Source organism: Fistularia commersonii, chromosome 18 (assembly GCF_037954325.1).
Source record: "Fistularia commersonii isolate RoL2024-O1a breed Wild chromosome 18, RoL_Fcom_v1.0, whole genome shotgun sequence".
In the NCBI taxonomy this organism is placed as follows: domain Eukaryota; kingdom Metazoa; phylum Chordata; class Actinopteri; order Syngnathiformes; family Fistulariidae; genus Fistularia; species Fistularia commersonii.
The window spans coordinates 655,771-680,574 of record NC_141301.1 but is presented as its reverse complement, the minus strand read 5'-3'; the positions used below and the strand labels follow the sequence as shown (position 1 = coordinate 680,574).

General features: G+C 33.0%; 1 protein-coding gene across 3 annotated transcripts in view; it reads left to right on the top strand.

Annotated features, from left to right (window-relative positions):
• The window catches only part of LOC147224032 (leucine-rich repeat and fibronectin type III domain-containing protein 1-like protein), a 102,910-nt gene that overhangs the window by 73,286 nt on the left and 4,820 nt on the right, over positions 1–24,804 (top strand). For all 3 annotated transcript variants that reach the window (XM_086165047.1, XM_086165046.1, XM_086165048.1), the window contains exons 13-14: positions 21,754–21,964; positions 23,009–23,206. In XM_086165047.1, the coding sequence (XP_086021173.1) occupies positions 21,754–21,964; positions 23,009–23,124 (327 nt within the window). In that variant the 3' untranslated portion in view covers positions 23,125–23,206. The remainder of the gene's footprint in view (positions 1–21,753; positions 21,965–23,008; positions 23,207–24,804) is intronic.

The window sequence follows — 24,804 nt, the reverse complement described above, 5'->3', positions numbered from 1 at the left end:
ATCATCACAACATTCACAAACTTGGAAAAAAAAAAGTACTCAACACATGTACAGAATAGGAAAAAAAGTCCTCACAAAATTCACAAAGTTGGAAAAAAAAAAGTTCCCATGACATACACAAAGTTGGAAAAAAAGTCCTCACAATATTCACAAAGTTGGAAAAAAAAAGTACGCGACATACTCAAAGTTGGAAAAAAAAATCATCACAACATTCACAAAGTTGGAAAAAAAAGGACTCCAACATACACAACGTTGGAAAAAAAATCCTCACAACATTCACAAAATTGAAAAAAAAAGTTCCCATGACATACACAAATTTGGAAAAAAAGGACTCAAGACAAAACAAAGTTGAAAAAAAAATCCTCGCAACATTCACAAAGTTGGAAAAAAAATCCTCATAACATTCACGAAGTTTTGTTAAAAAAGTAGTCATGACGTACACAATGTTGGAAAAAAAAGTTCCCATGACATACCCAAAGTTGAAAAAAAAAGTACTCAAGACATACTCAAAGTAGGAAAAAAAAGACCTCACAACATTCACAAGGTTTGGTTAAAAAAGTTCCCATGACATGCACAAAGTTGGAAAAAAAGTACTAAAGGTATACACAAAGTTGAAAAAAAAAATCATCACAACATTCGCAAAGTTGGAAAAAAAAAGTACTGAAGACAAAACACAGCATTGGAAAAAAAAGTTCCCATGACATGCACAAAGTTGGAATAAAAAAGTACTGAAGACATACACAAAGTTGGAAAAAAAGGACTCCAACATACACAACGTTGGAAAAAAAATCGTCACAAGATTCACAAAATTGGAAAAAAAAGTTCCCATGACATACACAAATTTGGAAAAAAAAGGACTCAAGACAAAACAAAGTTGAAAAAAAAAATCCTCGCAACATTCACAAAGTTGGAAAAAAAGCACTCGAAACATGCACAATTTTGGAAAAAAAAGTACTCATGACATCCACAAAGATGGAAAATAAAAGTACTCGACATACACAAAGTTGGAAAAAAAATCCTCACAACATTCACAAAATTGGAAAAAAAAGTACCCATGACATACTCAAAGTTGGAAAAAAAAGTATTCAAGATATACACAAAGTTGAAAAAAAAATCATCACAACATTCAGAAAGTTGGAAAAAAAAAGGACTCAAGACATGTACGAAGTAGGAAAAAAAGTCCTCACAAAATTCACAAAGTTGGAAAAAAAAAGTACTAATGACATACACAAATTTGGAAGAAAAAGTACTCAAGACAAAACACAAAGTTGAAAAAAAAAGTACTGAAGACAAAACACAACATTGGAAAAAAAAGTACCCATGACATACACAAAGTTGGAAAAAAAGTCCTCACAAGATTCACAAAATTGGAAAAAAAGTTCCCATGACATACACAAATTTGGAAAAAAAAGGACTCAAGACAAAACAAAGTTGAAAAAAAAATCCTCGCAACATTCACAAAGTTGGAAAAAAAGTACTCGAAACATGCACAATTTTGGAAAAAAAAGTACTCATGACATCCACAAAGATGGAAAATAAAAGTACTCATGACATCCACAAAGATGGAAAATAAAAGTAGTCGACATACACAAAGTTGAAAAAAAAATCATCACAACATTCAGAAAGTTGGAAAAAAAAAGGACTCAAGACATGTACAAAGTAGGAAAAAAAGTCCTCACAAAATTCACAAAGTTGAAAAAAATTACTAATAACTTACACAAATTTGGAAGAAAAAGTACTCAAGACAAAACACAAAGTTGAAAAAAAAAGTACTGAAGAAAAAACACAACATTGGAAAAAAAAAGTACCCATGACATACACAAAGTTGGAAAAAAAATCATCACAACATTCACAAAGTTGGGAAAAAAAAGTTCCCATGACATACTCAAAGTTGGAAAAAAAAAAGTTCCCATGACATACTCAAAGTTGGAAAAAAAAAGGACTCAAGACATGTACAAAGTAGGAAAAAAAGTCCTCACAAAATTCACAAAGTTGAAAAAAATTACTAATAACTTACACAAATTTGGAAGAAAAAGTACTCAAGACAAAACACAAAGTTGAAAAAAAAAGTACTGAAGAAAAAACACAACATTGGAAAAAAAAAGTACCCATGACATACACAAAGTTGGAAAAAAAATCATCACAACATTCACAAAGTTGGGAAAAAAAAGTTCCCATGACATACTCAAAGTTGGAAAAAAAAAAGTTCCCATGACATACTCAAAGTTGGAAAAAAAAAGTACTCAAGACATACACAAAGTTGGAAAAAAAGTCCTCACAATATTCACAAAGTTGGAAAAAAGTACTAGAAGTATACACAAAGTTGAAAAAAAAAATCATCACAACATTCGCAAAGTTGGAAAAAAAAAGTACTCGACATACTCAAAGTTGGAAAAAAAAAATCATCACAACATTCACAAAGTTGGAAAAAAAAGTACTGAAGACATACACAAAGTTGGAAAAAAAAGGACTCCAACATACACAACGTTGGAAAAAAAATCCTCACAACATTCACAAAATTGCAAAAAAAAGTTCCAATGACATACACAAATTCGGAGAAAAAAGGACTCAAGACAAAACAAAGTTGAAAAAAAAATCCTCGCAACAATCACAAAGTTGGAAAAAAAGTACTCGAAACATGCACAATTTTGGGAAAAAACGTACTCATGACATCTACAAAGTTGGAAAATAAAAGTACTCGACATACACAAAGTTGGAAAAAAATCCTCACAACATTCACAAAATTGGAAAAAAAAGTACCCATGACATACTCAAAGTTGGAAAAAAAAGTATTCAAGATATACACAAAGTTGGAAAAAAAAATCATCACAACATTCAGAAAGTTGGAAAAAAAAAGTACTCAAGACATGTACAAAGTAGGAAAAAAAGTCCTCACAAAATTCAAAAAGTTGGAAAAAAAAAGTACTAATGACATACACAAATTTGGAAGAAAAAGTACTCAAGACAAAACACAAAGTTTGAAAAAAAGTACCGAAGACAAAACACAACATTGGAAAAAAAAAGTACCCATGACATACACAAAGTTGGAAAAAAAGTCCTCACAACATTCACAAAATTGGAAAAAAAAGTAATCAAGACATGTACAGAATAGGAAAAAAAGTCCTCACAAAATTCACAAAGTTGGAAAAAAAAAAGTTCCCATGACATACACAAAGTTGGAAAAAAAGTCCTCACAATATTCACAAAGTTGGAAAAAAAAGTACTCGACATACTCAAAGTTGGAAAAAAAAATCATCACAACATTCACAAAGTTGGGAAAAAAAGGACTCCAACATACACAACGTTGGAAAAAAAATCCTCACAACATTCACAAAATTGAAAAAAAAAGTTCCCATGACATACACAAATTTGGAAAAAAAAAGGACTCAAGACAAAACAAAGTTGAAAAAAAAATCCTCGCAACATTCACAAAGTTGGAAAAAAAATCCTCATAACATTCACGAAGTTTCGTTAAAAAAGTAGTCATGACGTACACAATGTTGGAAAAAAAAGTTCCCATGACATACCCAAAGTTGAAAAAAAAAGTACTCAAGACATACTCAAATTAGGAAAAAAAAGTACCCATGACATACACAAAGTTGGGAAAAAAAGTACTCAAGACATACTCAAAGTAGGAAAAAAAAGACCTCACAACATTCACAAGGTTTGGTTAAAAAAGGACTCATGACATACACAAAGTTGGAAAAAAAAAGTTCCCATGACATACACAACGTTGGAAAAAAAAAATCCTCACAACATTCACAAAATTGGAAAAAAAGTTCCCATGACATACAAAAATTTGGAAAAAAAAAGGACTCAAGACAAAACAAAGTTGGAAAAAAAAATCCTCACAAACATTCACAAAGTTGGAAAAAAAAGTACTCATGACATCCACAAAGTTGGAAAATAAAAGTACTCGACATACACAAAGTTGGAAAAAAAATCCTCACAAGATTCACAAAATTGGAAAAAAAGTTCCCATGATATACACAAATTTGGAAAAAAAAGTCCTCACAACATTCACAAAATTGGAAAAAAAGGTTCCCATGACATACACAAATTTGGAAAAAAAAGGACTCAAGACAAAACAAAGTTGAAAAAAAAATCCTCGCAACATTCACAAAGTTGGAAAAAAAGTACTCGAAACATGCACAATTTTGGAAAAAAAAGTACTCATGACATCCACAAAGATGGAAAATAAAAGTACTCGACATACACAAAGTTGGAAAAAAAATCCTCACAACATTCACAAAATTGGAAAAAAAAGTACCCATGACATACTCAAAGTTGGAAAAAAAAGTATTCAAGACATACACAAAGTTGAAAAAAAAATCATCACAACATTCAGAAAGTTGGAAAAAAAAGTACTAATGACATACACAAATTTGGAAGAAAAAGTACTCAAGACGAAACACAAAGTTTGAAAAAAAAGTACTGAAGACAAAACACAACATTGGAAAAAAAAGTACCCATGACATACCCAAAGTTGAAAAAAAAAGTACTCAAGACATACTCAAATTAGGAAAAAAAAGTACCCATGACATACACAAAGTTGGAAAAAAAAGTACTCAAGACATACTCAAAGTAGGAAAAAAAAGACCTCACAACATTCACAAGGTTTGGTTAAAAAAGGACTCATGACATACACAAAGTTGGAGAAAAAAAGTTCCCATGACATACACAACGTTGGAAAAAAAAAATCCTCACAACATTCACAAAATTGGAAAAAAAAGTTCCCATGACATACAAAAATTTGGAAAAAAAAAGGACTCAAGACAAAACAAAGTTGGAAAAAAAAATCCTCACAAACATTCACAAAGTTGGAAAAAAAGTACTCATGACATCCACAAAGTTGGAAAATAAAAGTACTCGACATACACAAAGTTGGAAAAAAAATCCTCACAAGATTCACAAAGTTGGAAAAAAAGTACTCGAAACATGCACAATTTTGGAAAAAAAAGTACTCATGACATCCACAAAGATGGAAAATAATAGTACTCGACATACACAAAGTTGGAAAAAAAATCCTCACAACATTCACAAAATTGGAAAAAAAAGTACCCATGACATACTCAAAGTTGGAAAAAAAAGTATTCAAGATATACACAAAGTTGAAAAAAAAATCATCACAACATACAGAAAGTTGGAAAAAAAAAAGTACTAATGACATACACAAATTTGGAAGAAAAAGTACTCAAGACAAAACACAAAGTTTGAAAAAAAAGTACTGAAGACAAAACACAACATTGGAAAAAAAAGTACCCATGACATACACAAAGTTGGAAAAAAAAGTCCTCACAACATTCACAAAATTGGAAAAAAATGTACCCATCACATACACAAAGTTGGAAAAAAAAAGGACTCAAGACATACACAAAGTTGGAAAAAAATCATCACAACATTCACAAAGTTGGAAAAAAAAATACCCATGACATACACAAAGTTGAAAAAAAATCACAACATTCACAAAGTTGGAAAAAAAGTACTCGAAACATGCACAATTTTGGAAAAAAAGTACCCATGACATCCACAAAGATGGAAAATAAAAGTACTCGACATACACAAAGTTGGAAAAAAAATCCTCACAACATTCACAAAATTGGAAAAAAAAGTACCCATGACATACTCAAAGTTGGAAAAAAAAGTATTCAAGATATACACAAAGTTGAAAAAAAAATCATCACAACATTCAGAAAGTTGGAAAAAAAAAGGACTCAAGACATGTACAAAGTAGGAAAAAAAGTCCTCACAAAATTCACAAAGTTGGAAAAAAAAGTACTAATGACATACACAAATTTGGAAGAAAAAGTACTCAAGACAAAACACAAAGTTGAAAAAAGTACTGAAGACAAAACACAAAATTGGAAAAAAAAGTACCCATGACATACACAAAGTTGAAAAAAAAGTCCTCACAAGATTCACAAAATTGGAAAAAAAGTTCCCATGACATACACAAATTTGGAAAAAAAAGGACTCAAGACAAAACAAAGTTGAAAAAAAATCCTCGCAACAATCACAAAGTTGGAAAAAAAGTACTCGAAACATGCACAATTTTGGGAAAAAAAGTACTCATGACATCTACAAAGTTGGAAAATAAAAGTACTCGACATACACAAAGTTGGAAAAAAATCCTCACAACATTCACAAAATTGGAAAAAAAAGTACCCATGACATACTCAAAGTTGGAAAAAAAAGTATTCAAGATATACACAAAGTTGGAAAAAAAATCATCACAACATTCGGAAAGTTGGAAAAAAAAAGTACTCAAGACATGTACAAAGTAGGAAAAAAAGTCCTCACAAAATTCAAAAAGTTGGAAAAAAAAAGTACTAATGACATACACAAATTTGGAAGAAAAAGTACTCAAGACAAAACACAAAGTTTGAAAAAAAGTACCGAAGACAAAACACAACATTGAAAAAAAAAAGTTCCCATGACATACACAAAGTTGGAAAAAAAGTCCTCACAATATTCACAAAGTTGGAAAAAAAAGTACTCGACATACTCAAAGTTGGAAAAAAAAATCATCACAACATTCACAAAGTTGGGAAAAAAAGGACTCCAACATACACAACGTTGGAAAAAAAATCCTCACAACATTCACAAAATTGAAAAAAAAAGTTCCCATGACATACACAAATTTGGAAAAAAAAAGGACTCAAGACAAAACAAAGTTGAAAAAAAAATCCTCGCAACATTCACAAAGTTGGAAAAAAAATCCTCATAACATTCACGAAGTTTCGTTAAAAAAGTAGTCATGACGTACACAAAGTTGGAAAAAAAAGTTCCCATGACATACCCAAAGTTGAAAAAAAAAGTACTCAAGACATACTCAAATTAGGAAAAAAAAGTACCCATGACATACACAAAGTTGGAAAAAAAAGTACTCAAGACATACTCAAAGTAGGAAAAAAAAGACCTCACAACATTCACAAGGTTTGGTTAAAAAAGGACTCATGACATACACAAAGTTGGAAAAAAAAAGTTCCCATGACATACACAACGTTGGAAAAAAAAAATCCTCACAACATTCACAAAATTGGAAAAAAAGTTCCCATGACATACAAAAATTTGGAAAAAAAAAGGACTCAAGACAAAACAAAGTTGGAAAAAAAAATCCTCACAAACATTCACAAAGTTGGAAAAAAAAGTACTCATGACATCCACAAAGTTGGAAAATAAAAGTACTCGACATACACAAAGTTGGAAAAAAAATCCTCACAAGATTCACAAAATTGGAAAAAAGTTCTGATGACATACACAAATTTGGAAAAAAAAGTCCTCACAACATTCACAAAATTGGAAAAAAAAGTTCCCATGACATACTCAAAGTTGGAAAAAAAAGTATTCAAGACATACACAAAGTTGAAAAAAAAATCATCACAACATTCAGAAAGTTGGAAAAAAAAGTACTAATGACACACAAATTTGGAAGAAAAAGTACTCAAGACAAAACACAAAGTTTGAAAAAAAAGTACTGAAGACAAAACACAACATTGGAAAAAAAAGTACCCATGACATACCCAAAGTTGAAAAAAAAAGTACTCAAGACATACTCAAATTAGGAAAAAAAAGTACCCATGACATACACAAAGTTGGAAAAAAAAGTACTCAAGACATACTCAAAGTAGGAAAAAAAAGACCTCACAACATTCACAAGGTTTGGTTAAAAAAGGACTCATGACATACACAAAGTTGGAGAAAAAAAGTTCCCATGACATACACAACGTTGGAAAAAAAAAATCCTCACAACATTCACAAAATTGGAAAAAAAAGTTCCCATGACATACAAAAATTTGGAAAAAAAAAGGACTCAAGACAAAACAAAGTTGGAAAAAAAAATCCTCACAAACATTCACAAAGTTGGAAAAAAAGTACTCATGACATACTCAAAGATGGAAAATAATAGTACTCGACATACACAAAGTTGGAAAAAAAATCCTCACAACATTCACAAAATTGGAAAAAAAAGTACCCATGACATACTCAAAGTTGGAAAAAAAAGTATTCAAGATATACACAAAGTTGAAAAAAAAATCATCACAACATACAGAAAGTTGGAAAAAAAAAAGTACTAATGACATACACAAATTTGGAAGAAAAAGTACTCAAGACAAAACACAAAGTTTGAAAAAAAAGTACTGAAGACAAAACACAACATTGGAAAAAAAAGTACCCATGACATACACAAAGTTGGAAAAAAAAGTCCTCACAACATTCACAAAATTGGAAAAAAATGTACCCATCACATATACAAAGTTGGGAAAAAAAAGGACTCAAGACATACACAAAGTTGGAAAAAAATCATCACAACATTCACAAAGTTGGAAAAAAAAATACCCATGACATACACAAAGTTGAAAAAAAATCACAACATTCACAAAGTTGGAAAAAAAGTACTCGAAACATGCACAATTTTGGAAAAAAAAGTACTCATGACATCCACAAAGATGGAAAATAATAGTACTCGACATACACAAAGTTGGAAAAAAAATCCTCACAACATTCACAAAATTGGAAAAAAAAGTACCCATGACATACTCAAAGTTGGAAAAAAAAGTATTCAAGATATACACAAAGTTGAAAAAAAAATCATCACAACATTCAGAAAGTTGGAAAAAAAAAGGACTCAAGACATGTACAAAGTAGGAAAAAAAGTCCTCACAAAATTCACAAAGTTGGAAAAAAAAGTACTAATGACATACACAAATTTGGAAGAAAAAGTACTCAAGACAAAACACAAAGTTGAAAAAAGTACTGAAGACAAAACACAAAATTGGAAAAAAAAGTACCCATGACATACACAAAGTTGAAAAAAAAGTCCTCACAAGATTCACAAAATTGGAAAAAAAGTTCCCATGACATACACAAATTTGGAAAAAAAAGGACTCAAGACAAAACAAAGTTGAAAAAAAAATCCTCGCAACAATCACAAAGTTGGAAAAAAAGTACTCGAAACATGCACAATTTTGGGAAAAAAAGTACTCATGACATCTACAAAGTTGGAAAATAAAAGTACTCGACATACACAAAGTTGGAAAAAAATCCTCACAACATTCACAAAATTGGAAAAAAAAGTACCCATGACATACTCAAAGTTGGAAAAAAAAGTATTCAAGATATACACAAAGTTGGAAAAAAAAATCATCACAACATTCAGAAAGTTGGAAAAAAAAAGTACTCAAGACATGTACAAAGTAGGAAAAAAAGTCCTCACAAAATTCAAAAAGTTGGAAAAAAAAAGTACTAATGACATACACAAATTTGGAAGAAAAAGTACTCAAGACAAAACACAAAGTTTGAAAAAAAGTACCGAAGACAAAACACAACATTGGAAAAAAAAAGTACCCATGACATACACAAAGTTGGAAAAAAAGTCCTCACAACATTCACAAAATTGGAAAAAAAAGTAATCAAGACATGTACAGAATAGGAAAAAAAGTCCTCACAAAATTCACAAAGTTGGAAAAAAAAAAGTTCCCATGACATACACAAAGTTGGAAAAAAAGTCCTCACAATATTCACAAAGTTGGAAAAAAAAGTACTCGACATACTCAAAGTTGGAAAAAAAAATCATCACAACATTCACAAAGTTGGGAAAAAAAGGACTCCAACATACACAACGTTGGAAAAAAAATCCTCACAACATTCACAAAATTGAAAAAAAAAGTTCCCATGACATACACAAATTTGGAAAAAAAAAGGACTCAAGACAAAACAAAGTTGAAAAAAAAATCCTCGCAACATTCACAAAGTTGGAAAAAAAATCCTCATAACATTCACGAAGTTTCGTTAAAAAAGTAGTCATGACGTACACAATGTTGGAAAAAAAAGTTCCCATGACATACCCAAAGTTGAAAAAAAAAGTACTCAAGACATACTCAAATTAGGAAAAAAAAGTACCCATGACATACACAAAGTTGGGAAAAAAAGTACTCAAGACATACTCAAAGTAGGAAAAAAAAGACCTCACAACATTCACAAGGTTTGGTTAAAAAAGGACTCATGACATACACAAAGTTGGAAAAAAAAAGTTCCCATGACATACACAACGTTGGAAAAAAAAAATCCTCACAACATTCACAAAATTGGAAAAAAAGTTCCCATGACATACAAAAATTTGGAAAAAAAAAGGACTCAAGACAAAACAAAGTTGGAAAAAAAAATCCTCACAAACATTCACAAAGTTGGAAAAAAAAGTACTCATGACATCCACAAAGTTGGAAAATAAAAGTACTCGACATACACAAAGTTGGAAAAAAAATCCTCACAAGATTCACAAAATTGGAAAAAAAGTTCCCATGATATACACAAATTTGGAAAAAAAAGTCCTCACAACATTCACAAAATTGGAAAAAAAGGTTCCCATGACATACACAAATTTGGAAAAAAAAGGACTCAAGACAAAACAAAGTTGAAAAAAAAATCCTCGCAACATTCACAAAGTTGGAAAAAAAGTACTCGAAACATGCACAATTTTGGAAAAAAAAGTACTCATGACATCCACAAAGATGGAAAATAAAAGTACTCGACATACACAAAGTTGGAAAAAAAATCCTCACAACATTCACAAAATTGGAAAAAAAAGTACCCATGACATACTCAAAGTTGGAAAAAAAAGTATTCAAGACATACACAAAGTTGAAAAAAAAATCATCACAACATTCAGAAAGTTGGAAAAAAAAGTACTAATGACATACACAAATTTGGAAGAAAAAGTACTCAAGACGAAACACAAAGTTTGAAAAAAAAGTACTGAAGACAAAACACAACATTGGAAAAAAAAGTACCCATGACATACCCAAAGTTGAAAAAAAAAGTACTCAAGACATACTCAAATTAGGAAAAAAAAGTACCCATGACATACACAAAGTTGGAAAAAAAAGTACTCAAGACATACTCAAAGTAGGAAAAAAAAGACCTCACAACATTCACAAGGTTTGGTTAAAAAAGGACTCATGACATACACAAAGTTGGAGAAAAAAAGTTCCCATGACATACACAACGTTGGAAAAAAAAAATCCTCACAACATTCACAAAATTGGAAAAAAAAGTTCCCATGACATACAAAAATTTGGAAAAAAAAAGGACTCAAGACAAAACAAAGTTGGAAAAAAAAATCCTCACAAACATTCACAAAGTTGGAAAAAAAGTACTCATGACATCCACAAAGTTGGAAAATAAAAGTACTCGACATACACAAAGTTGGAAAAAAAATCCTCACAAGATTCACAAAGTTGGAAAAAAAGTACTCGAAACATGCACAATTTTGGAAAAAAAAGTACTCATGACATCCACAAAGATGGAAAATAATAGTACTCGACATACACAAAGTTGGAAAAAAAATCCTCACAACATTCACAAAATTGGAAAAAAAAGTACCCATGACATACTCAAAGTTGGAAAAAAAAGTATTCAAGATATACACAAAGTTGAAAAAAAAATCATCACAACATACAGAAAGTTGGAAAAAAAAAAGTACTAATGACATACACAAATTTGGAAGAAAAAGTACTCAAGACAAAACACAAAGTTTGAAAAAAAAGTACTGAAGACAAAACACAACATTGGAAAAAAAAAGTACCCATGACATACACAAAGTTGGAAAAAAAAGTCCTCACAACATTCACAAAATTGGAAAAAAATGTACCCATCACATACACAAAGTTGGAAAAAAAAAGGACTCAAGACATACACAAAGTTGGAAAAAAATCATCACAACATTCACAAAGTTGGAAAAAAAAATACCCATGACATACACAAAGTTGAAAAAAAATCACAACATTCACAAAGTTGGAAAAAAAGTACTCGAAACATGCACAATTTTGGAAAAAAAGTACCCATGACATCCACAAAGATGGAAAATAAAAGTACTCGACATACACAAAGTTGGAAAAAAAATCCTCACAACATTCACAAAATTGGAAAAAAAAGTACCCATGACATACTCAAAGTTGGAAAAAAAAGTATTCAAGATATACACAAAGTTGAAAAAAAAATCATCACAACATTCAGAAAGTTGGAAAAAAAAAGGACTCAAGACATGTACAAAGTAGGAAAAAAAGTCCTCACAAAATTCACAAAGTTGGAAAAAAAAGTACTAATGACATACACAAATTTGGAAGAAAAAGTACTCAAGACAAAACACAAAGTTGAAAAAAGTACTGAAGACAAAACACAAAATTGGAAAAAAAAGTACCCATGACATACACAAAGTTGAAAAAAAAGTCCTCACAAGATTCACAAAATTGGAAAAAAAGTTCCCATGACATACACAAATTTGGAAAAAAAAGGACTCAAGACAAAACAAAGTTGAAAAAAAATCCTCGCAACAATCACAAAGTTGGAAAAAAAGTACTCGAAACATGCACAATTTTGGGAAAAAAAGTACTCATGACATCTACAAAGTTGGAAAATAAAAGTACTCGACATACACAAAGTTGGAAAAAAATCCTCACAACATTCACAAAATTGGAAAAAAAAGTACCCATGACATACTCAAAGTTGGAAAAAAAAGTATTCAAGATATACACAAAGTTGGAAAAAAAATCATCACAACATTCGGAAAGTTGGAAAAAAAAAGTACTCAAGACATGTACAAAGTAGGAAAAAAAGTCCTCACAAAATTCAAAAAGTTGGAAAAAAAAAGTACTAATGACATACACAAATTTGGAAGAAAAAGTACTCAAGACAAAACACAAAGTTTGAAAAAAAGTACCGAAGACAAAACACAACATTGAAAAAAAAAAGTTCCCATGACATACACAAAGTTGGAAAAAAAGTCCTCACAATATTCACAAAGTTGGAAAAAAAAGTACTCGACATACTCAAAGTTGGAAAAAAAAATCATCACAACATTCACAAAGTTGGGAAAAAAAGGACTCCAACATACACAACGTTGGAAAAAAAATCCTCACAACATTCACAAAATTGAAAAAAAAAGTTCCCATGACATACACAAATTTGGAAAAAAAAAGGACTCAAGACAAAACAAAGTTGAAAAAAAAATCCTCGCAACATTCACAAAGTTGGAAAAAAAATCCTCATAACATTCACGAAGTTTCGTTAAAAAAGTAGTCATGACGTACACAAAGTTGGAAAAAAAAGTTCCCATGACATACCCAAAGTTGAAAAAAAAAGTACTCAAGACATACTCAAATTAGGAAAAAAAAGTACCCATGACATACACAAAGTTGGAAAAAAAAGTACTCAAGACATACTCAAAGTAGGAAAAAAAAGACCTCACAACATTCACAAGGTTTGGTTAAAAAAGGACTCATGACATACACAAAGTTGGAAAAAAAAAGTTCCCATGACATACACAACGTTGGAAAAAAAAAATCCTCACAACATTCACAAAATTGGAAAAAAAGTTCCCATGACATACAAAAATTTGGAAAAAAAAAGGACTCAAGACAAAACAAAGTTGGAAAAAAAAATCCTCACAAACATTCACAAAGTTGGAAAAAAAAGTACTCATGACATCCACAAAGTTGGAAAATAAAAGTACTCGACATACACAAAGTTGGAAAAAAAATCCTCACAAGATTCACAAAATTGGAAAAAAGTTCTGATGACATACACAAATTTGGAAAAAAAAGTCCTCACAACATTCACAAAATTGGAAAAAAAAGTTCCCATGACATACTCAAAGTTGGAAAAAAAAGTATTCAAGACATACACAAAGTTGAAAAAAAAATCATCACAACATTCAGAAAGTTGGAAAAAAAAGTACTAATGACACACAAATTTGGAAGAAAAAGTACTCAAGACAAAACACAACATTGGAAAAAAAAGTACCCATGACATACCCAAAGTTGAAAAAAAAAGTACTCAAGACATACTCAAATTAGGAAAAAAAAGTACCCATGACATACACAAAGTTGGAAAAAAAAGTACTCAAGACATACTCAAAGTAGGAAAAAAAAGACCTCACAACATTCACAAGGTTTGGTTAAAAAAGGACTCATGACATACACAAAGTTGGAGAAAAAAAGTTCCCATGACATACACAACGTTGGAAAAAAAAAATCCTCACAACATTCACAAAATTGGAAAAAAAAGTTCCCATGACATACAAAAATTTGGAAAAAAAAAGGACTCAAGACAAAACAAAGTTGGAAAAAAAAATCCTCACAAACATTCACAAAGTTGGAAAAAAAGTACTCATGACATACTCAAAGATGGAAAATAATAGTACTCGACATACACAAAGTTGGAAAAAAAATCCTCACAACATTCACAAAATTGGAAAAAAAAGTACCCATGACATACTCAAAGTTGGAAAAAAAAGTATTCAAGATATACACAAAGTTGAAAAAAAAATCATCACAACATACAGAAAGTTGGAAAAAAAAAAGTACTAATGACATACACAAATTTGGAAGAAAAAGTACTCAAGACAAAACACAAAGTTTGAAAAAAAAGTACTGAAGACAAAACACAACATTGGAAAAAAAAGTACCCATGACATACACAAAGTTGGAAAAAAAAGTCCTCACAACATTCACAAAATTGGAAAAAAATGTACCCATCACATATACAAAGTTGGGAAAAAAAAGGACTCAAGACATACACAAAGTTGGAAAAAAATCATCACAACATTCACAAAGTTGGAAAAAAAAATACCCATGACATACACAAAGTTGAAAAAAAATCACAACATTCACAAAGTTGGAAAAAAAGTACTCGAAACATGCACAATTTTGGAAAAAAAGTACCCATGACATCCACAAAGATGGAAAATAAAAGTACTCGACATACACAAAGTTGGAAAAAAAATCCTCACAACATTCACAAAATTGGAAAAAAAAGTACCCATGACATACTCAAAGTTGGAAAAAAAAGTATTCAAGATATACACAAAGTTGAAAAAAAAATCATCACAACATTCAGAAAGTTGGAAAAAAAAAGGACTCAAGACATGTACAAAGTAGGAAAAAAAGTCCTCACAAAATTCACAAAGTTGGAAAAAAAAGTACTAATGACATACACAAATTTGGAAGAAAAAGTACTCAAGACAAAACACAAAGTTGAAAAAAGTACTGAAGACAAAACACAAAATTGGAAAAAAAAGTACCCATGACATACACAAAGTTGAAAAAAAAGTCCTCACAAGATTCACAAAATTGGAAAAAAAGTTCCCATGACATACACAAATTTGGAAAAAAAAGGACTCAAGACAAAACAAAGTTGAAAAAAAAATCCTCGCAACAATCACAAAGTTGGAAAAAAAGTACTCGAAACATGCACAATTTTGGGAAAAAAAGTACTCATGACATCTACAAAGTTGGAAAATAAAAGTACTCGACATACACAAAGTTGGAAAAAAATCCTCACAACATTCACAAAATTGGAAAAAAAAGTACCCATGACATACTCAAAGTTGGAAAAAAAAGTATTCAAGATATACACAAAGTTGGAAAAAAAAATCATCACAACATTCAGAAAGTTGGAAAAAAAAAGTACTCAAGACATGTACAAAGTAGGAAAAAAAGTCCTCACAAAATTCAAAAAGTTGGAAAAAAAAAGTACTAATGACATACACAAATTTGGAAGAAAAAGTACTCAAGACAAAACACAAAGTTTGAAAAAAAGTACCGAAGACAAAACACAACATTGGAAAAAAAAAGTACCCATGACATACACAAAGTTGGAAAAAAAGTCCTCACAACATTCACAAAATTGGAAAAAAAAGTAATCAAGACATGTACAGAATAGGAAAAAAAGTCCTCACAAAATTCACAAAGTTGGAAAAAAAAAAGTTCCCATGACATACACAAAGTTGGAAAAAAAGTCCTCACAATATTCACAAAGTTGGAAAAAAAAGTACTCGACATACTCAAAGTTGGAAAAAAAAATCATCACAACATTCACAAAGTTGGGAAAAAAAGGACTCCAACATACACAACGTTGGAAAAAAAATCCTCACAACATTCACAAAATTGAAAAAAAAAGTTCCCATGACATACACAAATTTGGAAAAAAAAAGGACTCAAGACAAAACAAAGTTGAAAAAAAAATCCTCGCAACATTCACAAAGTTGGAAAAAAAATCCTCATAACATTCACGAAGTTTCGTTAAAAAAGTAGTCATGACGTACACAATGTTGGAAAAAAAAGTTCCCATGACATACCCAAAGTTGAAAAAAAAAGTACTCAAGACATACTCAAATTAGGAAAAAAAAGTACCCATGACATACACAAAGTTGGGAAAAAAAGTACTCAAGACATACTCAAAGTAGGAAAAAAAAGACCTCACAACATTCACAAGGTTTGGTTAAAAAAGGACTCATGACATACACAAAGTTGGAAAAAAAAAGTTCCCATGACATACACAACGTTGGAAAAAAAAAATCCTCACAACATTCACAAAATTGGAAAAAAAGTTCCCATGACATACAAAAATTTGGAAAAAAAAAGGACTCAAGACAAAACAAAGTTGGAAAAAAAAATCCTCACAAACATTCACAAAGTTGGAAAAAAAAGTACTCATGACATCCACAAAGTTGGAAAATAAAAGTACTCGACATACACAAAGTTGGAAAAAAAATCCTCACAAGATTCACAAAATTGGAAAAAAGTTCCGATGACATACACAAATTTGGAAAAAAAAGTCCTCACAACATTCACAAAATTGGAAAAAAAAGTTCCCATGACATACACAAATTTGGAAAAAAAAGGACTCAAGACAAAACAAAGTTGAAAAAAAAATCCTCGCAACATTCACAAAGTTGGAAAAAAAGTACTCGAAACATGCACAATTTTGGAAAAAAAAGTACTCATGACATCCACAAAGATGGAAAATAAAAGTACTCGACATACACAAAGTTGGAAAAAAAATCCTCACAGCATTCACAAAATTGGAAAAAAAAGTACCCATGACATACTCAAAGTTGGAAAAAAAAGTATTCAAGACATACACAAAGTTGAAAAAAAAATCATCACAACATTCAGAAAGTTGGAAAAAAAAGTACTAATGACATACACAAATTTGGAAGAAAAAGTACTCAAGACAAAACACAAAGTTTGAAAAAAAAGTACTGAGGACAAAACACAACATTGGAAAAAAAAGTTCCCATGACATACCCAAAGTTGAAAAAAAAAGTACTCAAGACATACTCAAATTAGGAAAAAAAAGTACCCATGACATACACAAAGTTGGAAAAAAAAGTACTCAAGACATACTCAAAGTAGGAAAAAAAAGACCTCACAACATTCACAAGGTTTGGTTAAAAAAGGACTCATGACATACACAAAGTTGGAAAAAAAAAGTTCCCATGACATACACAACGTTGGAAAAAAAAAATCCTCACAACATTCACAAAATTGGAAAAAAAAGTTCCCATGACATACAAAAATTTGGAAAAAAAAAGGACTCAAGACAAAACAAAGTTGGAAAAAAAAATCCTCACAAACATTCACAAAGTTGGAAAAAAAGTACTCATGACATCCACAAAGTTGGAAAATAAAAGTACTCGACATACACAAAGTTGGAAAAAAAATCCTCACAAGATACACAAAGTTGAAAAAAAAATCATCACAACATACAGAAAGTTGGAAAAAAAAAAGTACTAATGACATACACAAATTTGGAAGAAAAAGTACTCAAGACAAAACACAAAGTTTGAAAAAAAAGTACTGAAGACAAAACACAACATTGAAAAAAAAGTACCCATGACATACACAAAGTTGGAAAAAAAAAGGACTCAAGACATACACAAAGTTGGAAAAAAATCATCATAACATTCACAAAGTTGGAAAAAAAAATACCCATGACATACACAAAGTTGAAAAAAAATCACAACATTCACAAAGTTGGAAAAAAAGTACTCGAAACATGCACAATTTTGGAAAAAAAGTACCCATGACATCCACAAAGATGGAAAATAAAAGTACTCGACATACACAAAGTTGGAAAAAAAATCCTCACAACATTCACAAAATTGGAAAAAAAAGTACCCATGACATACTCAAAGTTGGAAAAAAAAGTATTCAAGATATACACAAAGTTGAAAAAAAAATCATCACAACATTCAGAAAGTTGGAAAAAAAAGGACTCAAGACATGTACAAAGTAGGAAAAAAAGTCCTCACAAAATTCACAAAGTTGGAAAAAAAAGTACTAATGACATACACAAATTTGGAAGAAAAAGTACTCAAGACAAAACACAAAGTTGAAAAAAGTACTGAAGACAAAACACAAAATTGGAAAAAAAAGTACCCATGACATACACAAAGTTGAAAAAAAAGTCCTCACAAGATTCACAAAATTGGAAAAAAAGTTCCCATGACATACACAAATTTGGAAAAAAAAGGACTCAAGACAAAACAAAGTTGAAAAAAAAATCCTCGCAACATTCACAAAGTTGGAAAAAAAGTACTCGAAACATGCACAATTTTGGAAAAAAAAGTACTCATGACATCCACAAAGATGGAAAATAAAAGTACTCGACATACACAAAGTTGGAAAAAAAATCCTCACAACATTCACAAAATTGGAAAAAAAAGTACCCATGACGTACTCAAAGTTGGAAAAAAAGTATTCAAGATATACACAATGTTGAAAAAAAAATCATCACAACATTCAGAAAGTTTGAAAAAAAAAGTACTAATGACATACACAAATTTGGAAGAAAAAGTACTCAAGACAAAACACAAAGTTTGAAAAAAAAGTACTTAAGACAAAACACAACATTGGAAAAAAAAGTACCCATGACATACACAAAGTTGGAAAAAAATCCTCACAACATTCACAAAATTGGAAAAAAAAGTACTAATGACATACACAAATTTGGAAAAAAAAGGACTCAAGACAAAACAAAGTTGAAAAAAAAATCCTCGCAACATTCACAAAGTTGGAAAAAAAGTACTCGAAACATGCACAATTTTGGAAAAAAAAGTACTCATGACATCCACAAAGATGGAAAATAAAAGTACTCGACATACACAAAGTTGGAAAAAAAATCCTCACAACATTCACAAAATTGGAAAAAAAAGTACCCATGACATACACAAAGTTGGAAAAAAAAGTATTCAAGATATACACAAAGTTGAAAAAAAAATCATCACAACATACAGAAAGTTGGAAAAAAAAGTACTAATGACATACACAAATTTGGAAGAAAAAGTACTCAAGACAAAACACAAAGTTTGAAAAAAAAGTACTGAAGACAAAACACAACATTGGAAAAAAAAGTACCCATGACATACACAAAGTTGGAAAAAAAAGTCCTCACAACATTCACAAAATTGGAAAAAAAAGTACCCATCACATACACAAAGTTGGAAAAAAAAGGACTCAAGACATACACAAAGTTGGAAAAAAAAAGGACTCAAGACATACACAAAGTTGAAAAAAAATCATCACAACATTCACAAAGTTTGAAAAAAAAAGTACTCAAGACATGTACAAAGTAGGAAAAAAAGTCCTCACAAAATTCACAAAGTTGGAAAAAAAAAGTACTAATGACATACACAAATTTGGAAGAAATGTACTCAAGACAAAACACAAAGTTGAAAAAAGTACTGAAGACAAAACACAAAATTGGAAAAAAAAGTACCCATGACATACACAAAGTTGGAAAAAAAGTCCTCACAATATTCACATAGTTGGAAAAAAAGTACTAGAGGTATACACAAAGTTGAAAAAAAAATCATCACAACATTCGCAAAGTTGGAAAAAAAAGGTCCTATGACATGCACAAAGTTGGAATAAAAAAGTACTGAAGACATACACAAAGTTGGAAAAAAAAGGACTCCAACATACACAACGTTGGAAAAAAAATCCTCACAACATTCACAAAATTGGAAAAAAAAGTTCCCATGACATACACAAATTTGGAAAAAAAGGACTCAAGACAAAACAAAGTTGAAAAAAAGTCCTCGCAACACTCACAAAGTTGGAAAAAAAGTACTCGAGACATGCACAATTTTGGAAAAAAAAGTACTCATGACATCCACAAAGTTGGAAAATAAAAGTACTCGACATACACAAAGTTGGAAAAAAATCCTCACAACAGTCACAAAATTGGAAAAAAAAGTACCCATGACATACTCAAAGTTGGAAAAAAAAGTATTCAAGATATACACAAAGTTGAAAAAAAAATCATCACAACATTCGGAAAGTTGGAAAAAAAAAGTACTAATGACATACACAAATTTGGAAGAAAAAGTACTCAAGACAAAACACAAAGTTTGAAAAAAAAGTACTGAAGACAAAACACAACATTGGAAAAAAAAGTACCCATGACATACACAAAGTTGGAAAAAAAAGTCCTCACAACATTCAGAAAGTTGGGGAAAAAAAGTACCCATGACATACTCAAAGTTGGAAAAAAAATCCTCATAACATTCACAAAGTTTGGTTAAAAAAGTACTGAAGACAAACACAGCATTGGAAAAAAAAGTACACATGACATACTCAAAGTAGGAAAAAAAGTCCTCACAACATTCAAAGTTTGGTTAAAAAAGTACTCATGACATACACAAAGTTGGAAAAAAAAAGTTCCCATGACATACACAACGTTGGAAAAAAAAAATCCTCACAACATTCACAAAATTGGAAAAAAAGTTCCCATGACATACAAAAATTTGGGAAAAAAAAGGACTCAAGACAAAACAAAGTTGGAAAAAAAAATCCTCACAAACATTCACAAAGTTGGAAAAAAAAGTACTCATGACATCCACAAAGTTGGAAAATAAAAGTAGTCGACATACACAAAGTTGGAAAAAAAATCCTCACAACATTCACAAAGTTGGAAAAAAAAAGTACTAATGACATACACAAATTTGGAAGAAAAAGTACTCAAGACAAAACACAAAGTTTGAAAAAAAAGTACTGAAGACAAAACACAACATTGGAAAAAAAAGTACCCATGACATACACAAAGTTGGAAAAAAAAGTCCTCACAACATTCAGAAAGTTGGATAAAAAAAGTACCACAAAATTGGAAAAAAAAAGGAATCACAACGTAGTCAAAGTTGGGGGAAAAAAAGTTCCCATGACATTAACAAAGTTGGAAAAAAAGTACTTGTGATCCGCAGGAAGTTGTGTAAAAACTGTGACACACCAGAAGTAGGAAATTAAATCCCTGTGATTTACAGGAAGTTGGAAAAAAACCTACTCAGGACAAACAGGAGGTTGAACAGAAACATGTATGACAGAACATAAGTAACACTTTGATCCAGATCAGCTTGCAGAGGAGATGCCAGGAATGGAAACCAGGACCTCAAACATACCAAGCATGAACTTTAGCACTGAGCTTCACTCTCACTCTGATGGAACACGCCTGTGACATGCTGGAGGAGGGAGAACAACACACTCATGACAAACAAAGTTGGAAGAAAAAGTTCTAGAAAACTGCTCCTAGAAGAACTACCCTTGTCTCCTCACCTCCTCGTCTCCTCACCTCCTTGTCTCCTCACCTCCTTGTCTCCTCGCCTCGTCTCCTCACCTCCTTGTCTCCTCACCTCCTCGTCTCCTTGTCTCCTCACCTCCTTGTCTCCTCACCTCCTCGCCTCCTCACCTCCTCTCCTCCTCACCTCCTCTCTCCTCACCTCCTCCCTCCTCACCTCCTCGTCTCCTCGCCTCCTCGCTTCCTCACCTCCTCACCTCCTCACCTCCTCCCTCCTCACCTCCTTGTCTCCTCACCTCCTCCCTCCTCACCTCCTCGCCTCCTCACCTCCTTGTCTCCTCACCTCCTCGCCTCCTCGTCTCCTCACCTCCTCGTCTCCTTGTCTCCTCCCTCCTCCAGTTCCTTGGAGGCACCATGATCATCATCATCGGCGGCATCATCGTGGCGTCGGTGCTGGTCTTCATCTTCATCCTCCTGATGAAGTACAAGCTGCACAGCAACCTCTACAAGCACAAGGCCGCCGCTCGCCACGCCAACGTCTGCTCGCAGACCAACGGCGGCGGCGGAGGGGGCGGAGCCGGCGTCCTCGCGCCGCCGCACGCCGGACCGGGTACGGAGGGGGCGGGGCTTAAGGTCGGGGGGCGAGGGGACCGTCCCTTCCCGTCCGTTACCGATCGATCGTTCCGGGATCGATCGCTTATCGATCCGTTCGTGGTCTCCGATCGATCTGCTATTCGTCCGTTACTCATCTCTAAGTGATCTGCTATCGATCTGTTAGTGATCCATTATTGATCTATCATTGATTTATTATCAATCCATATTGATCAATCTGTTATTCATCTGAGTGATCTAGAGCGACTTCTAGAGATTCATTAATGTTCATATCTAATTGATCTCTTATTGATGTCGTATCAATCACTGAGTGATATATAATTGATCTATATTGATCTATATTGATCACTTATAGATCTTTTATTGAGCTCTTATTGATCAATTTTAATAATTTATCGATCTGGTATTGATTACTTCGTGATATCTTAGTGATCTATTATTGCTCTTTATTGAGCTCTTATTAATCTGTTATTGATCTGAGTGATCTATAGCGATTTCTTATTAATTTATTGATGTTCATATCTAATTGATCTATTATTGATGTCTATTAATCTCTTTGTGATCTATTATTGATCTGTTATTGATCATTTATCAATCTTTTATTGAGCTCTTATTGATCTGTCATTGATCAATTTTGATAATTCATTGATTTGTTATTGATCACTTAGTGATCTCTTATCAATCACTATTGATCACTTATTGATCTGTTATTCATCTTATAGTGATTTCTTATTCATTCATGAATGTTCATATCTAATTGATCTCTTATCGATCTCTTATCAATCTCTTAGTGATCTGTTATTGATCTATATTGATCATTTAGTGATCTGTTATTGAACTCTTATTGATCTGTTATTAATCTGTTATTGATCTGTTATTGATCTGTTATTGATCACTTAGTGATCTCTAATCGATCTCTTCCTCGTGTCTTTTTAACACGTTATCGATCCGCCACGGATCTTCCGTTTGTCCGCTCATTGACGAGCGATCGATGTGCGATCGGAAGCCCGTGTCAGGTGACCCGCGTCCCCCCGTCCTGCAGGTGGAGGCGCCGCCAAGCGTCCGCAGGCGTCGTCGTCGGAGGGCGCGGCGTGTCCGCGGGGGACCACGGTGGTGGACCTCAACCCGGCCGGGGACGACGACGCCGTCTCCCAGTAGCCCAGACGCCTCCCGACGCCTCCCGCGGCCGCCGCCGCCGCCCGGACGCAGCCAGGAGGGCGACCGGCCCGGCGCCACGGCGGTGAGTGAGCGGGCGGGGCTTACGCTCGGGGGGGGGGGGGCCTTCGATGCATCCGATCGGACCGTCGGGGAGGTTATGGATCCCCGGCGAGACCTGAGACCGGTCTCCTGACGGGTCCACCAGGGTTCCATGGAGGTTCCATGGAGGTTCTGTGAAGGTTTACCGGAAGTTCTACAAACATGGTGAGAAGGTTCCCTGGGGCTTCCATGAAGGTCCTATGGAGGTCCAGTGAAAGATCTATGAAAGTGACGTGATGGTCCTTTGAAGGCTCCGCCGATGGTTCTTGACGGACCTCTGATGGTTCTATGGAGAGTTTGTGATGGTTCTGTGGAAGCTCTCTGTGAAGGTGGCGTGAAGGTCCCACGCTGGTTCCACCATGAAGGTTCGTGGTGGTTCTGTCGGGGTTCTCCAAGGGTTCCCCGAAGGCCGCGTGACGGGTTCTCTATAGCTTCTGCTGCAATGGATCTGTGATGGATCTCTGAGGGCTTCCCGATGGTCCTCAGCAGTTCTGCAGAGCTTCTCCATTCTTCTAGTACCTTGTTGTTGTTTGGAGGTGAAGATGAGATGTTCCTTCATCTGCCCTCCTCTTTGCTCTGCTGCTTTCTGTCTGCTCCACCTTCATCTGCTGCGCCATCACACCCCCTCCTCCTTCCCACTGGTCACATGACACACACACACACACACACACACACACACACACACTGCAATCTGACAAAAAAAAATGTCCAAAGTGCCTGAACACACATATACACACTCACACATACACATTGAAATCTGACAACACATTTTTTCTGACATGCCTGAACACACACACACACACACACACACACACACACACACACACACACACACACACACACACACACACACACATACACACACACTCAGACACACCTTTTTATTTTCTTTTATTTTTATTTTTTTCTGATGAAAGCAATCTCTGCAGCGCCGCCGGCCTGCAAGCCATTTGTTGTGTGACTTTAATATCTAACACACACACACACACACACACACACACACACACACACATACACACACACACTCTCACACACACACACACTCACACCAGCCTCCATCATAAATGAACTGGTGCTTGTTGGTCAGACTGAGTCATCGTTTGCCAAACTGCCATCAGTGCCCTTTTCTGCAACAATAACACACACACACACACACACACGCACACACAGAATAACACACACACAGTGTTTGTTCCACACCACAGAACAAGAACAATGCACACACCAGATGTACATATTGTTGTTTGTTTGTTGAGGAACCCCAGACAAGTCCTGCTCCAGGTCCAGCAGGTCCAGCAGGTCCAGCAGGTCCAGCAGGTCCAGCAGGTCCAGCAGGTCCAGCTGCTCAGGAGCAAATGAACCAATGAGAAGCTTCTCTCTGAACGGCAGCCATGATTGTAGTTTCTGGAGGATCCAGAGTTGTAGTATTTTAAGTATTTTATTTAAAAAAGAAAAATCTATTCAATCAACAGCCGTATTTATTATATTCATTTTTATTTTATGTTTCATTTTATTGTATTCAATTTTATTTACCTTACCTTTAACATTTACCTTGTTGTATTATATTTCATTTTATTTTTT